The sequence below is a fragment of the Symphalangus syndactylus genome, chromosome 8, assembly GCF_028878055.3.
Source record: "Symphalangus syndactylus isolate Jambi chromosome 8, NHGRI_mSymSyn1-v2.1_pri, whole genome shotgun sequence".
Classification (NCBI taxonomy): Eukaryota; Metazoa; Chordata; class Mammalia; order Primates; family Hylobatidae; genus Symphalangus; species Symphalangus syndactylus.
In genome coordinates, this window is record NC_072430.2 from 20518149 (window position 1) to 20533295 (window position 15147).

Below are 15147 nucleotides of genomic sequence, written 5' to 3' on the forward strand. Positions count from 1 at the left end.
CTAACACATTTTGTAAGTGTAGTTTCTAACCAACAGCACAAATCTGACCTAGACCCAGAGAAAAACTACCAAATCTATTTTTAAAAAAATGTATTTGAAAAATGGTTTCAGCCGGGCGGGGTGGCTCACGCCTGTAATCCCAGCACTTTGCGAGGCCGAGGCGGGCGGATCACGAGGTCAGGAGATCTAGACCATCTGGCTAACACAGTGAAACTCCGTCTCTACTAAAAATAGAAAAAATTAGCTGGGCATGGCGGCGGGCGCCTATAGTCCCAGCCTATTCAGGAGGCTGAGGCAGGAGAATGGCATGAACCCGGGAGGCAGAGCTTGCAGTGAGTCGAGATCGCGCAACTGCACTCCAGCCTGGGCAACAGAGCAAGACTCTGTCTCAAAAAAAAAAAGAAAAATGGTTTCAATTCTTCACAGCTATGTAATCCTAGGCAATTCTAAGTCTTGTGTACATCGTCTGTGAAATGGGATAATAGTACACATTTTACTGGCAGAGGTATTGTAAAGTTCAATGGAGTTAACTTGAAGTCTATATAAAGTTAAGGTAACAGAGATAGATATATGAAAAACAAGGTATATAGAGATATGTCAATATGCAGTCCAAACCCCTACAAACCAATACTTCCTTTACCAGTTTAATTTACTCAGCATTATTTGGAATATGTCAAATACATGAGCAAGCACAGATAGCCCAAATAAGTCAACAAAAGTCATACAAAAGCATTAAAAAAATAATGTATTTTATGTATAGAAAAACCCATACTCGGAGTTCCAAATGCTCTTAAATCAAACAAAATCCTAAGAAGCTCAGTAACCTGATTTCTAGGTCCCTAAAACATTAAAAATGGCTAACTGGTTAAAAAAAAAAAAAGGCAAAGAACATGCAGAAAGCTCTCTCACAAAAGTACAGTGACTTGTAACAGGAGACAATGAACTATAGGAATCAGGCATGTACACAAAAACACAAAGCTGTCTGGGTCCATCTAAGGGCAGGGACAAAACTCCCACAGTCTCTAAATTACTCTTACAACACATTATTAAAATGGAAATTCTTAATAACCACCTTGGTCTTCAACAAAACCTTAAATGATATACAATGTTCTTTATTTATAAAGGGAAAATATACAATCCATTTGGACAGTTTTGTTGGCAATTCAAAGTTTTGAATCCTAGAGTTCAACATAACTTCTTACTGAAATCCAAAAGGGAAAGAGTACCTACTCTGTATAGATCTTACACACAAACGCACATATTCACATATAGGTAGAAATATTAAGTATACAAGTATTTATGCTGAGGTTAAATGTCCATTACTCAGCCACATTTAAACAAATTTGAGTTGAGATATAAAATGCAATGGTTAAGTTTAATAAAAAATAACCTGCAAATATTTTGAGTCATTAGGAATTCATTTACAAAACAAAATTCCAGCTGCATTCTCTAAATATCTCTATTTTTAATTTTTAAAACCAGGATTGGTACTCAATTCTTAAGGTCCCAATCAGATCACAGAAACCTAGTGTACATCTAAATTAGACTACATTTTGTAGATGTACGAAAAAACATGGTCTATTTTACAAGTGCCATGTTTAAAACTGTCATGTTTATGATGCTCAAATGCCTCCATGCGAGACTTTGAAATCTGATGCAATTGCCATTACCTTTTCCCCAAATTTAAAAATATATAGTTTCCAATAAAAATAGTTAAAAACATAGTTAAAAATAAATTTAACTATAAAAATGTATCCCCAAATAATCAGAATTTATGCAAAGTGCCCTAAAAACACTTAATCTAGTTACTTTATTACCTAACTGCCATTTGCAAAACAAATTCTCTAAGTGAATCTCTTGAAGACCATTTCATCTCACCTGGGAAGATCGTAACTCAGATATACAATAAAAAGCTGGCATATCTTAGTAAAAAATGTTTGCAATTCTATGTTTATGTAATTCAAGATCAAGATTTAGTTTCCTGTTTTTAACTTTTTTAACAAATTTAAGGTTACTATATACACACATGAAATTGTAAAATCATCTTGCACCTTAGAGAATACATTCGTTTTCCTAATACTTTTCCTTTATTCCTAGTGAAATCTAACACCTGAAGTAAGTATTCACATTTCCTAATGTTGGTGATTTACTGCTAGTTACGTGTTAACTTGAATTATCTCAGAAGCGGCATTTAAAAAACTGTTTTCTTAGAACTCCAAAAATTTCACAAAACAATGTTACCCCTTTTTCTTGAGGAACACTGATATGTCTTTCTGGAAGATAATTAGTTTGCATTTTAAAACAAATGAGATTTTTCTCCATGGTTCTGGCTCCTTCTAAGAATGTCAGGTATATTTCACATGATTTAAAATCCTACACATATCAACTGGCAGTATTTCATGATACGCCTCAAGTAAGATTGAATCAACTCTGACTCATGGGAAGACTAAACATTTCCATTTGGTTGTACAGTCAATCTTTGGGGTATTTTATATGAGGATGTCTTTAAAAATTCAAATCTGTGAACACCTCCAAAAGCCTAATGATAGTCATCACTTTATCTTAAAGAGGCAAATTTCTGGAGAACAATTAAAAATATAAATAGAATTTGGTATGGATAAACCTAGCCCACTGTCATATTTTAAAAGTTTTCACAAGACACTCAGCTGAAATGTAAATTTTCCTGATGTAATTTTCTCTATTTGTTGCTTTTTTTATAACCTAAAAAAATTTTATTGTTTCACAAAAACTTCAGTGAAGATTAGTAATATATCTTTTACCCAGTCAAAGAACTTACAGGTACTATCCAGCAAGGACTGAAGCATAGTTTAAATCTTTTGAAAGATACATTAAGCAAGCTTTAGAAAAAGCACCAAAGTTCTAATAATGTGAATTTGTTCAAATAAAATGACATTATTAAGGTTTGTTCAATGTAAACATTAATCTTTCTTAAAGTGAAAGAAGCCCCGTCACAGTCCTACAAGAAAGTGAATAGAACAAAGTTTGAATCTAGTTTCATCATTGATTCCAGGAAGGGGTACTAATACTTTCCTGTAAAACCAATTCCTTTATTATTCTCCTTACATGTAACTATATCTCTTTTATATCATAGTTTTAAAAGTATCTATATACATGTTTATTAGTTTAAATGTTCCAAGGTACTTCCTCTACATTGGTTAAAATAAAAACAAAGAAAAATTATCTGTCAAACAGAAATCACAATTTATGGGGGGATTCGTAGTAAAATAAGAGTATTTAATGATTATGCTATTTTAATTTTTAGTGACAACATAGTGCTTCGAGAACACAATTACTGGCTCCGTTATTGCTTTTTCATGCAAGATACAGAAACAAAACACAGAGACATCATGAAGGTCATCATTCTTGTTTTTAATTGGGGAAGAGCATAAAGCAATCTTGCTTAGATTATTACAAAACACAATCCAACACAAGATCAAATGGTCAAAAAAGTTTCAAGCATTAAAAAAAAAAATTTTAAGTGGGACTTTGGCACATTTTCAGCCCAGGGCAAATAAAAGTGCAAGTCCGTGGTTTGTCTGTTTTTTTAAATTAAGATTATAACTTACATTTTGCACCAAAACTAACACAATTAATGAAGCTTTTAACCTGTACTAAGGTATTAAACCATTGTATTTAAACCATTAATTAAAATGATTAACACCCACTTAAGATTCATGAAAGCTAGCTGTAGAAATATTTGAAGGGGCTTTATTAACCTTGGGGGAAAATGGCAGGCCAATAATGTGCTGTAACTATTGAAAACATTTAATTGGCTATATATTGACATTTTATTAGCTTTGTCTTTGTTTTAAAGATTCCTAGCGATTAACGAGTTTCCAGAATTAGATGAAAATACTGTTTCTTAGTAGAGAATTATTAACTACAGATTTTCAGGGTGCATCCACTTGCCACTGTATACAGATGTACTGTTTTCGTCATGACTGATGTATGCCTACAGAACTTACGTTGCTACAAATGTAGCAGGAGTTCAGTTAGATCGGGCAGAAAAAGCAAAGGGGCTTCACATTCATTACCTCAACCAAAAAAAACTACAGAGTTCACTAAAAAACAGTATGTCCTTGTGACAGGAAAGAAAATTCTTCCAAAACATTAGTCCAGCAAGAAGAAATGTCATAATGTGCTACCATTAAACCATCACTTAAGAGAGCAACATGTCCGACATGCCTTAAAATACATACTTGTACTTTTGAAAGAAGTTTGGAGCTTCAAAAAGTTTGGACCACTCTGCCTTACTCAGCAAAATTTCATCTGTGATAGCAAGACCTAAATTAAAAACATATTAAAATGTTTGCATACTTCAGTCTATAATCTAGAATTTTAAATAATCTTAATCATACTACATGCACTCACTATAATCCTAAAACCAGAATTTTAACATATATAGTTTTAGCTTATGATTTTAGAGCATACTCTTATATACACACACATTTTTTTTAAAAAGCTGGAAGATTTTTTGAGAACCAGGTTTCTGGTAAAGTACAATTATTCTAAAATGCCATGCTCATAGAATGACCTTCTTTCTTAAACACTCCAGTTACCCGAGAAGGAAAACTTTCCAATATACTTTTTTTCTTGCCTTTCTAAAAACAAGTTTCCCTGTTGTTTCTAAAGGGATAGAGGCATCTTCCCTTGATGGGCCTCTTTAGACTAAAGATGAAACTAAAGCGTAAAATATTCAGGAATTTTAAATGTCTAAAGTTAGTAGTAGTCAGACAGCTGATTCTATTTCCTTTACTGTTTTCAGTCAAACCAATCTTGTTCCAGTTATTTCTCTCAAAGATTATTTGGTAGTAGCCATACCTTCAAATTAACAACTAAGGTTCAAAAATTAAAAGCTTTCTCCAAAATGATGGAATGTAATTGGGTGGTTTGGCCCCATTCCTGCTCAAAGTTCTTTCCCAGGAGTATACAGCCTGCTAAACATCTCTCATTTCAACCAGTGTAGACAAACTGTTATCATTTATAATTTTACAAGGCAATAGTATGGAACTAAACCAGCCTACTAGTTTTAACTATTGGTTAATCTTCCAACTTGTTATAAAAAACGAATTGCCTAAAAGGAATTAATTTTTTGAAGTCAGTTCTCAAATATATACTGTAATAAATAAATGAACACCAAAATCCACTTCAGTGAATCCTTCTTCAATTTAAGTTGCACAGCTGACTACTGGGTCTACAATGGTATGTAAATCCTTCGTGTATAAATCAGAGCATAAGGATAAACACTTACCTTGTTTAAACTCCTCAACCATGACCATCCGTGTTGAAACGGACACATTGTACGTGGAGTTCTGTTGTGGGTATGCTGGTGTAATTATAGGCATAAGATGGTACCTATCACTGGGGTTTACCTACATACAACAACAGCCAATCAGTTTCTTCAAGTACATATGCAACAGATACTTGGGCTTTTTACCCCTTGTTAAACTGAACCAATGATTATATTTTTTATTTCATTCATAGCTGGAGTTGAGAAAGAAAAACCATGTAGAGAGACATTGTTTTTATAGGAATTTTTTATAGAATCAAAGATTTCGTCTAAACTAACGATCTGCTTCAATTTGGATTTTGGCAACCTTACTAGAAAGTGTGCCTGCTGAACAACAACAACAAAAAAGTTCTGCTTGGGAATCTATTGATGTTTAGTTTTTCTTTATTCAACAACAGAAATGGGGATGCACATACAATTACCTTTAGAGACATGTCATGCTACAATAAGTTTTGTAAGCTAATTTTCAACAAGATAGAAACTTAAGTTCTTAATATACCCTTAAACTATTAAGGACTTCAAGCTTATTAACACGCGGTGAAACTACATTATCCATGTTGTTATGTTAGGAGATAATGAAATGATATACTGTTAATTTTAAATCTGTGTATCAGTAAGTGGCACATTTCCACAAAGCTGTAAATTCACATCCTCTAAAAGTAAATGCCTTGAGGTTCGGAAAACCTGAAAATGCATAGCTTGATGTAATTCAACAGAATTTAAAATTATTGATATTGTAATAATTTAGAAAAATAGGATTTCATAAACTTAGGAAATCTTATTCAAACCTAAATTTCTTTTATCAGTTTATAAAGTACATGTTGTTAACATTTAAAATGAGTAAGTGGTAAATGTTGTAACTTCCCAAGAAACTGAATGGAAGGTCTTCTTTAGCCCAACCATGTTTTTATAATCTCTAAAATATCTAAACCAATTTTTTTTTTACAATTACATCATGGTAATTAAAGTGAGACTGCTTAGAAGTTATATGCCACGTGTAAACATTAAGTAACAGCTTTCCTATAACAACCCAACTTTAGCAAAATACTTAGATAAAATAAAAAATACAGGGATTTTTAGTATCCTTTTATTTTTTTTAAAGCACAAATGCCCACACAACTTTGACTTACAAGGTAGTTCTATATAGAATAAATTAAAATGTTAGTAAAATCTGTATTAAAAACTATGTACAATTAAATGTGGTTTACAGGGTACATAATTATGCTTCTCACATCAATTATAGTTGAGGACAATTATAGTCGAGGTTATCTAAAAGAAAGTGTAATACGGACATGACCACTCGTAAGTAAAAGGCTGGAAGTCTCCCTGGAGTTTATGCAGATGATTTTTACTTGTTATTGCACAGTGTGAATTGGTAGGGGAAAAAATAATACACTAACCCTTGGGTCCCATACAGGCAAATTAAGATTGCATTCTTCAGGCTGTTTCAATAGCACTGGATTTGGCCATTCCCTGTTTAAAAAGATTGTAGCACTTGATAAGACTATTGGATATTACCATCTAAACGTATTTTGTTAAACATACAGCATTTGTGAACGTGATCCTTCTTCATTCTGCCTTCTTGGTACATTCAACGTTTTATTCCTTTCTGACGACATTAGACTACTCAAAATCTTTTTCTCCTAACTATGAAATGAACTTAAACCATTTGGTAGCCTTCTCAGACTGAAACCAAAAATGTTCTCTGCCACTCAGAGAACTTTAAAGGACTATTTAAATAAAGAAGTACTATCCCAAGATAATGATGTGTCCACTTCAACCTTGAACAGAATAAATCTCCACTGAAAGACAAAATTCCTGCCTTTATACTAGTTCCATCCAAAGTCAATTGATAATTTTAAAAGTTACTTCTGATCATAGGCAAAGGGTATGAATAATTATAGGATTCATGACTTAAATGTCGTAAGACAAGTGTAGTAGTAAAACTTGGTGGCATTAACACATTTTCGTATGTGTTCCATAAACTAGCTACTTTGGTCCCATATGAAAGAGGTAAAAATTGGAGAACACCTGCCACTCTTAACATCAAGGTTAGCTTCTTAAAAACATTATTTGCTTATATATATGTAGCATTAAAAGAAATTCTGACGGCCGGGCGCGGTAGCTCACGCCTGTAATCCCAGCACTTGGGAGGCCGAGGCGGGTGGATCATGAGGTCAGGAGATCAAGACCATCCTGGCTAACACAGTGAAACCCTGTCTCTACTAAAAATACAAAAATCAGCCGGGCGTGGTGGCAGGCGCTTGTAGTCCCAGCTACTCGGGAGACTGAGGCAGGAGAATAGCATGAACCCAGGAGGTGGAGCTTGCAGTGAGCCGAGATCGCACCACTGTATCCCAGCCTGGGCGACAGAGTGAGACTCCATCTCAAAAAAAAAAAAAAAAAAAAAAAAGAAATTCTGACATTCTTTTATCTTATCACACCTGATTATAAGTGCTACTAAATCCCAAAACAGCCAGAACGTGTGCTGAAAGTGTGGCATGGTTCTAAATTTTTTTTATTTTTCCTTCAGTTGAACAGTTCTAAATTGTCTCAAATAGCTCTAATTTTTATAAAATTACTAGAAAAGAACATCTCTTTTGCAGAGGCAGGAGCAGGAGTTCATAAGAACAGGAATGGACGATTTATCTTAATTTGATTAAAAACCAAGAACCCTCGTCTTTTGGGCCAAGGCAATTAATATAAAATGGCAGTAATCTTTTATTCTACTTTTTCTTAAATCATAGTTGACATATGTGGAAATGAAATGAAGAAACTTAAAAAAAAAAATCTGGGTTAATGACTAATCTCAAATTCCTTTTTTGTCCTGAAGCACTTAATGTTAATTTATTCTTTAAAAGCTTCTTATGAAAATTCGTATCTTTAATATTAGGCCAAATAAATGCTGAAAGCAAAAAGAAAAAAAAACAATCACAAGAAACTAATGGCCTATAGATAGAGAATTCAAAGAGTGAAAGAGGTGGTGTGTACAAGTTTTATCCAAAAGTATAGTAACTGATTTCCCAACCTATCAATAAACTGGATCTCAGCTGCTAAAATTCAGAGTTTATTCGGAGGGTAAGTTTATGCAAGGAAGTACAAATAGAATCTGCCTTACTATCCTGGCCAAACTAGGGAAAAAAAATAGAGTTTCAGTTTGCCATTTTATATACAATGTGATCTCCAAGGCTGCCTACATGACTACATCATGAACTAAAATTTGAATCTGAAACCAAGCTGAGAAATGTCATAGAAATAAGACTAAACTTCAGTGTCTACAATCAATTTTATTTTAATATAATCTAAACACATACCATTTAGAAAATACCAAGAAAAATTTATGTACAAGAGTTGATGCTATTGCATTTGGATAAAGCTGGCAAGTTCTTGCTACTAGCATAGCCCAGGAAACACCACCGAGGAAACCTAATATATTGGAATAGATGTTGTGGCCTGTTGATAAGGGAAAAGCAAAAAGATAAGTTAGTGTTGAACAAAAGTTTGAACATTTTTAATAAGCTAGCCAACAAATTCTGAACTCACGTTTGGCCCATAGTTTGATAGCTCTCAGAGTTAACCTGAAGTTGTCAATGTTTGGTACTAGATGTAAAATTTCATCGGTTACCCTGCAACCTAATTAACAGGGGTAAAAAAAAAAAAAATACAAAACAAAACAAAACAAAAAAAACAGAACATTAAATCATCAAAGTTTAACGGTAATGCTTCCAAATGTTCTGAGATTGAAGTTAAAAGTAAACATAAATTTTTATTTGGTAGAACCAGTAAAGCTAATTCAATAAAGCCGGGGGGGGGTGGGGGGGCGGAATCTAAAGCATTTATCTCCTATCATAAGCACTGACCAAAGAAACCAAAGTAAACTGTAACCTGCCTCATTTTGAACTTCAGATTCACAATTAAAACTTCCCACACATACTGAGGAAGATTTCATCCACTGAAGTTTCCAAGAACTGCTCTTCAACAGCACAGTAACAAGCTATGCTAATATAAAATTGTACCAAAGTAGTCCTGATCTCAGCAATACTGAAAGCATTACTAAAGAATAACAGGATCAAAATTAATTTGGGTTAGGCCATGAAACCTAAATCACTAGCAACAGAGTACAAAAGTCAGATGGTCTTTTAAGTGTCCTGAGTATACCATTAATGACAGAAGAAATATAGTATAAAATACTGTAGAGTTAAATAAACTACTATATACTCTTCTGTAGTTTATTAGGCAAAGTTCATTTTATTTAACTCACTACTGTGTTAACAATATAGCTATAAAAAGCTTCAATACAAAACTTGTATTAAAATAACTAATATCTGACAAAAACTGAAGTACACAAAAGGAAGTAGGCTTTCTCATACCGTTAAGACTTCTTATACATCTTATATCTAAATTTTTAAGCAGACTGTCATCTCGTAGATCCAAATCTTCTGGAATTGTCTGCAGTGCTAATCTTGCAAACAAAATATCAATCTGAAACACAAACAAAACAACATTCCATATCTGTCAAACTACTTTTAAGGCATTTCTATGGGAAAAAAAAAAAAAAAAAAAAAAAATCCCAGCACTCTGGGAGGCTGAGCCAGGTGGAACACTTGAGCAAGACCAGCCTGGGCAACATGGCGAAACCCCATCTCTATAAAAAAAAAAATACAGGCCTGGCACAGTGGCTCATGCCTGTCATTCCAACACTTTGGGAGGCCTGGGCAGGCAGATCACAAGGTCAGGAGATCGAGACCATCCTGGCTAACATGGTGAACCCCGTCTCTACTAAAAATACAAAAAAATTAGCCGGGCATGGTGGCGGGCACCTGTAGTCCCAGTTACTGGGGAGGCTGAGGCAGGAGAATGGCGTGAACCCAGGAGGCGGAACTGCAGTGAGCCGAGATTGCACCACTGCACTCCAGTCTGGGTGACAGAGCGAGACTCCGTCTCAAGAAAAAAAAAAAAAATACAAAAATACAAAAAAATTAGCCAGGCATAGTGGCACGCACCTGTGGTCCCAGCTATGGACCTCCCATGCACGTGTGGGAGGCTGAGGCAGAAAAATCATTTGAGCCTGGCAGGCGGAGGTTGCAGTAAGTCAAAACTGTGCCACTGCACTCCAGCCTGGGTGACAGGAGTAAAACCCTGACTCAAAACAGCAAAACAAAAACCTAATTTTCCTTAAAGCCAGGATCTTTTCATTATCTATGAACATGACAATGTCCCTCCAAAAGTCCAAACTATATTATTTCGTATCATAGATATTTTAATTAGATAATTTTAAAACATGGCAATATAGGCTGGAGGTGGTGGCTCCCGCCTGTAGTCCCAGCACTTTGGGAGCCAAGGCAGGAAGACTGCTTGAGGCTGTCTTCGAGATCAGCCTGGACAACATAGTGAGACCCCATCTCTACAAAAAAAATTTAAAAATTAGCCAGGCATGGTGACAAGTGCCTGTAGTCCCACCTACTTGGGGGGCTGAGGTAGGAGGATCCCTTGAGCCAGGAGGTTAAGGCTACAGTGAACTGTGATTGCAGCACTGCGTCTAGCCTGGGTAAAGTAAGACCCTGTCTCAGAAAAAAAAAAAAAGAAAAAAAAAAAAAAACAACAAAAACATGGCATTATTTTTAAAACTGAAATGGAAATGTACAAATACCTGGTTGTCAGTTTAATCACAATTAAGTTTGATGTATTAAGTCTGTTAAATGCATCTACTGGATATAGTAAGTCTACTAAATACATATACTGAATTAAAGTTAACTGTTTAGCTCTTCATCTATATGAATTATAAATTGATTACATACTAAAAAGTACCCAAATTTAGGCAAATAGCCTTATATTCAGCCAAAAATACCTCTCAATAAGGGGAGATCTCATTATACACGAGAACTTAAAAGTACTCAAATATGGCTGGGTGCGGTGGCTCAAGCCTGTAATCCCAGCACTTTGGGAGGCCGAGGCGGGCGGATCACGAGGTCAGGAGATCGAGACCATCCTGGCTAACACGGTGAAACCCTGTCTCTACTAAAAATACAAAAAAATTAGCCGGGCGTGTTGGCGGGCGCCTGTAGTCCCAGCTACTTGGGAGGCTGAGGCAGGAGAATGGCGTGAACCCGGGAGGTGGAGCTTGCAGTAAGCCGAGATGCGCCACTGCACTCCAGCCTGGGGGACAGAGCAAGACTCCGTCTCAAAAAAAAAAAAAAAAAAAAAAAAGTACTCAAATATAAGGCAAACATCCTTATATTTAGCAAAAATAACTCTCAATAAAGAGATCTCATTATATCTGAGAACTTTTATGTCTAACATACTACAGTATATTTTTCCAATTGAGTTTTAAGTAAAACAAAAACACTGGGGAAAGTACAGCCTAAAACAACCAGAGTTAAGGCTAATTTTGAAGACATAGAATTCCACTCACAAAATTGTTTCTTTTCTAAAGGAAAGGTGAGAGTGCAAAGAAACAGCGCAGCTTTGGTAGTTATCTCTGAGGGTATGATTTCATGGTTCCAAAAATGTGGATGTTGCTGTAAACAAGTCTGTTATAAGATCACTTTTTTTTTTTTTTTAGACAGAGTCTTGCTCTGTCGCCCAGGCTGGAGTGCAGTGGCAGGATCTTCGCTCACTGCAACCTCCACTTCCCGGGTTCAAGTGATTCTCCTGCCTCAGCCTCCTAAGTAGCTGGGACTACAGGCACACGCCACCATGCCCGGCTAATTTTTTCTATTTTTAGTACAGATGGGGTTTCACCATGTTGGCCAGGACGGTCTTGATCTCCTGACCTTGTGATCCACCTACCTCGGCCTCCCAAAGTGCTGGGATTACAGGCATGAGCCACCGTGCCTGGCTATTAGATTACTTTTTAAAAAGCAGTATTTTAGGAGCACATTTTAAAATATCACTTAAACACACCTACTGAAAAAAAAATTGTACCGTTACACAAATAAGTACTTGTGGTCTAGGATAAACTGTTCAATGAAAAAGAACGGATTTCAAAGTCTCCCCCAGTTTGGACAGAAATAAAGATTATACGCTCATAAAACTAGGTAACTGAAAAAGCAACTCAGTAATAATACTGACACATTTTTTAAAGGATGGAATTACTTCAAAAAATATTGAAATGTGAAAATGATTACTAAATTTCCTAAAATATTATGTTCCTAAAATATTATTTTTTAATATAGCATGTGGAATAGAAAACTAACACATTAAATGCTTTAAGTAGCCATCTAACTTTCCATCTTGATCCTGTAAAGTTTACAAAGTTAGGTCAGGTCTCCTTCCAAAAAAATGTCCTCTTTGTCAGTAATTTTCTTTTTAGGAAAATGAGGCATCAACTTATACTTTATATTACAGATAATTTTTACATTTACTTAAAACACTGACAGTAAATCAAAACTACATGAACTTGATAATCCCTTACCAAATTTAACATTTTATGTCTACTTATTAAGGTCAGTCACTTGACTTGTCATAAAATACAGAGTTGAGCGTCTTATGCAGCAACCTTAGATGCAGCCATTTTTTTTGCAAAATAGCACAACAGTGAATTATCTTTTATATTTTTTAAAGAGATTAAGTCTCGCTATGTTGCCCAGGCTAAATTTAAGCTCCTGGGCTCAATAGATCCTCCTGTAGCAGCTTCCTGATAGGTGCACATCACTGTACCCAGCTTCAATAAATTATTTCTCTTACAGTTTCCAAAATGTTACAATCTTCACTTTATTATCTGTGACTTTCCAGTACCATTCTGTACAGCAAAAGTAATGAATTACTAAAGTTGCTTCACTGTCAACTTTATTCTCATCACTTTAATTACACACACTGAAAGCAGCAAGGAGAAATGAACATCATCTCAAGAATTTGAGTCCATAAATCCTCCCCTATCGGAAAATATTTCAGCACTCACACTTTTCTCCCAATTTTTAAATGAAGTCAAAGCAAAGCGTTACTTGCAAAAACACATTATGCTACTGCCTTAATGAGACTAAAAGCACACAAAACTGGCATATGGAAAGGCTAACAAAAAAACTTTTTTGTAATAGCATTTCAATCTTAAGGTTTCATTACTTCTGTTTTTTTTTTTTTTTTTTTTTTTGAGACGGAGTCTCGCTCTGTCACCCAGGCTGGAGTGCAGTGGCGCAATCTCGGCTCACTGCAAGCTCCACCTCCCGGGTTCACGCCATTCTCCTGCCTCAGCCTCTCCGAGTAGCTGGGACTACAGGCGCCTGCCACCACGCCCGGCTAATTTTTTTGTATTTTTAATAGAGACGGGGTTTCACCGTGGTCTCGATCTCCTGACCTCGTGATCCGCCCACCTCGGCCTCCCAAAGTGCTGGGATTACAAGCGTGAGCCACCACGCCCGGCCCATTACTTCTGTTTTAGCTCCAAATTTCACTTGGTATTTTTTTAAAAACTTATAATGGTATATTCTACAAAGAACAGGCAGTCACTTCCATTTAAAAGCCTTAATTGTTATTAATATCACAACCAACTCGCTAATTATAAACTTTAAAATAAACCAAGTTTTTAACCTATATCAATCAAAATTAGTGACAGCATATCATAGCAAGAACTGTCAATTTGAACTATACCTTACCTCTATTCCATCAAAACAGAGTTTAATAACTGGTACAAATGCCTCTTCAACAGCCTATAAGGAAAGTAAACAAGTTTAGGGTCTCTGAAACTACATATTAAGCCTCTACTAGTTTTAGTACTTTAGCAAAACACCTCACACAAAAATAGCTAGCTTTAAACTGGGCTGTTTAATCAGACAAATCAGATCAGAAATCAAGATTCAAATATTTGATTTCACCCACTCATCAGATGTATGATTGTGGCCAGATTATTTCATGTTTATTTTGTTTGCCTCAATTTATCTGTAAATGAGTTTATAATTTTAGGCTTGCTGTAAAGAATTAAAACACAAACACATATGCCAAGTGCTTAGAAGGGTTTGGCAAATTGCAAGAACTCAATAAATGATGGCTATATTGTAAAATTCACTCATCTGACTAAATGAATGTTCATAACTCATCCCATTTCACCCCAAACATTTACGCACTCTTAAATCTTTTACTTCTTCCTGTAATTTCAACTTATCATAGAATGAGGTGAAAAAGTCACTTCGATCAACATGTCTTGGTGCAACACACAACGCATCAATATCAGCACCTAAAAAAAATTAAGCCCATCAACCACTAATTAATATTACAAGAAAATTATTTTGCATCCTATCATGGTAGTATTTGATGTTGAGAATCTGTTTAACATACTGGTGAGCTACTAAAAATGTTCCACCCCTTACCAAAAATTCCCAGTCAATGGAGGACAAACATGATTTTAATTGATGGGGTATATTTTGATCCTGCAGCATCCTCTATTTATAGTGGCCCAAGTAAACTGGGAGCCCAAAGAAAGATGGCTCAGCAAGTACTTTCATGGTAGAGAGGGAATTATTCAAACATACACCCAACATCTTGATGTCATTAGTCATAGCCATGCTCACTGATTACACAAAAAAATAGTTTTCCTCTATGTACTACGTGTTTGGTGCTTACAGGCTCTCTACCAGGCCCCTAAATGGGACCTACAAAATAAACTTTAAGCAGAAGTATCCAAAGTAGACAACGGTAAAATACTTGTCATTAATTCAGTGCTTGATAAGAGGCCAGCACTGAGTACATAGGCAGAATTTTAAAAAGGAGAATTAAAATCAATTGGGGTCATAAAATGGAGAGATTAATGTGGAATCAGGTCAACAGTCATTTTCCTAAAAGACAAGATGCTGAGGTATGACTCTGAAAGCTATTTATTATAACAGAATATTCAAGAACAGGAA

General features: G+C 35.3%; 1 protein-coding gene across 7 annotated transcripts in view; it reads right to left on the reverse strand.

Annotated features, from left to right (window-relative positions):
• Positions 1-15147, reverse strand: part of PAPOLA (poly(A) polymerase alpha) — a 68289-nt gene that overhangs the window by 26437 nt on the left and 26705 nt on the right. For 6 of the 7 annotated variants that reach the window (XM_055288244.2, XM_055288242.2, XM_055288240.2 and 3 more), the window contains exons 5-12: positions 14371-14480; positions 13903-13956; positions 9682-9793; positions 8855-8944; positions 8626-8764; positions 6712-6784; positions 5273-5393; positions 4221-4305 (exon numbers count right to left, since the gene is read on the reverse strand). In XM_055288244.2, the coding sequence (XP_055144219.1) occupies positions 4221-4305; positions 5273-5393; positions 6712-6784; positions 8626-8764; positions 8855-8944; positions 9682-9793; positions 13903-13956; positions 14371-14480 (784 nt within the window). The remainder of the gene's footprint in view (positions 1-4220; positions 4306-5272; positions 5394-6711; positions 6785-8625; positions 8765-8854; positions 8945-9681; positions 9794-13902; positions 13957-14370; positions 14481-15147) is intronic. The other variant, XM_063645487.1, reaches the window with a different exon arrangement.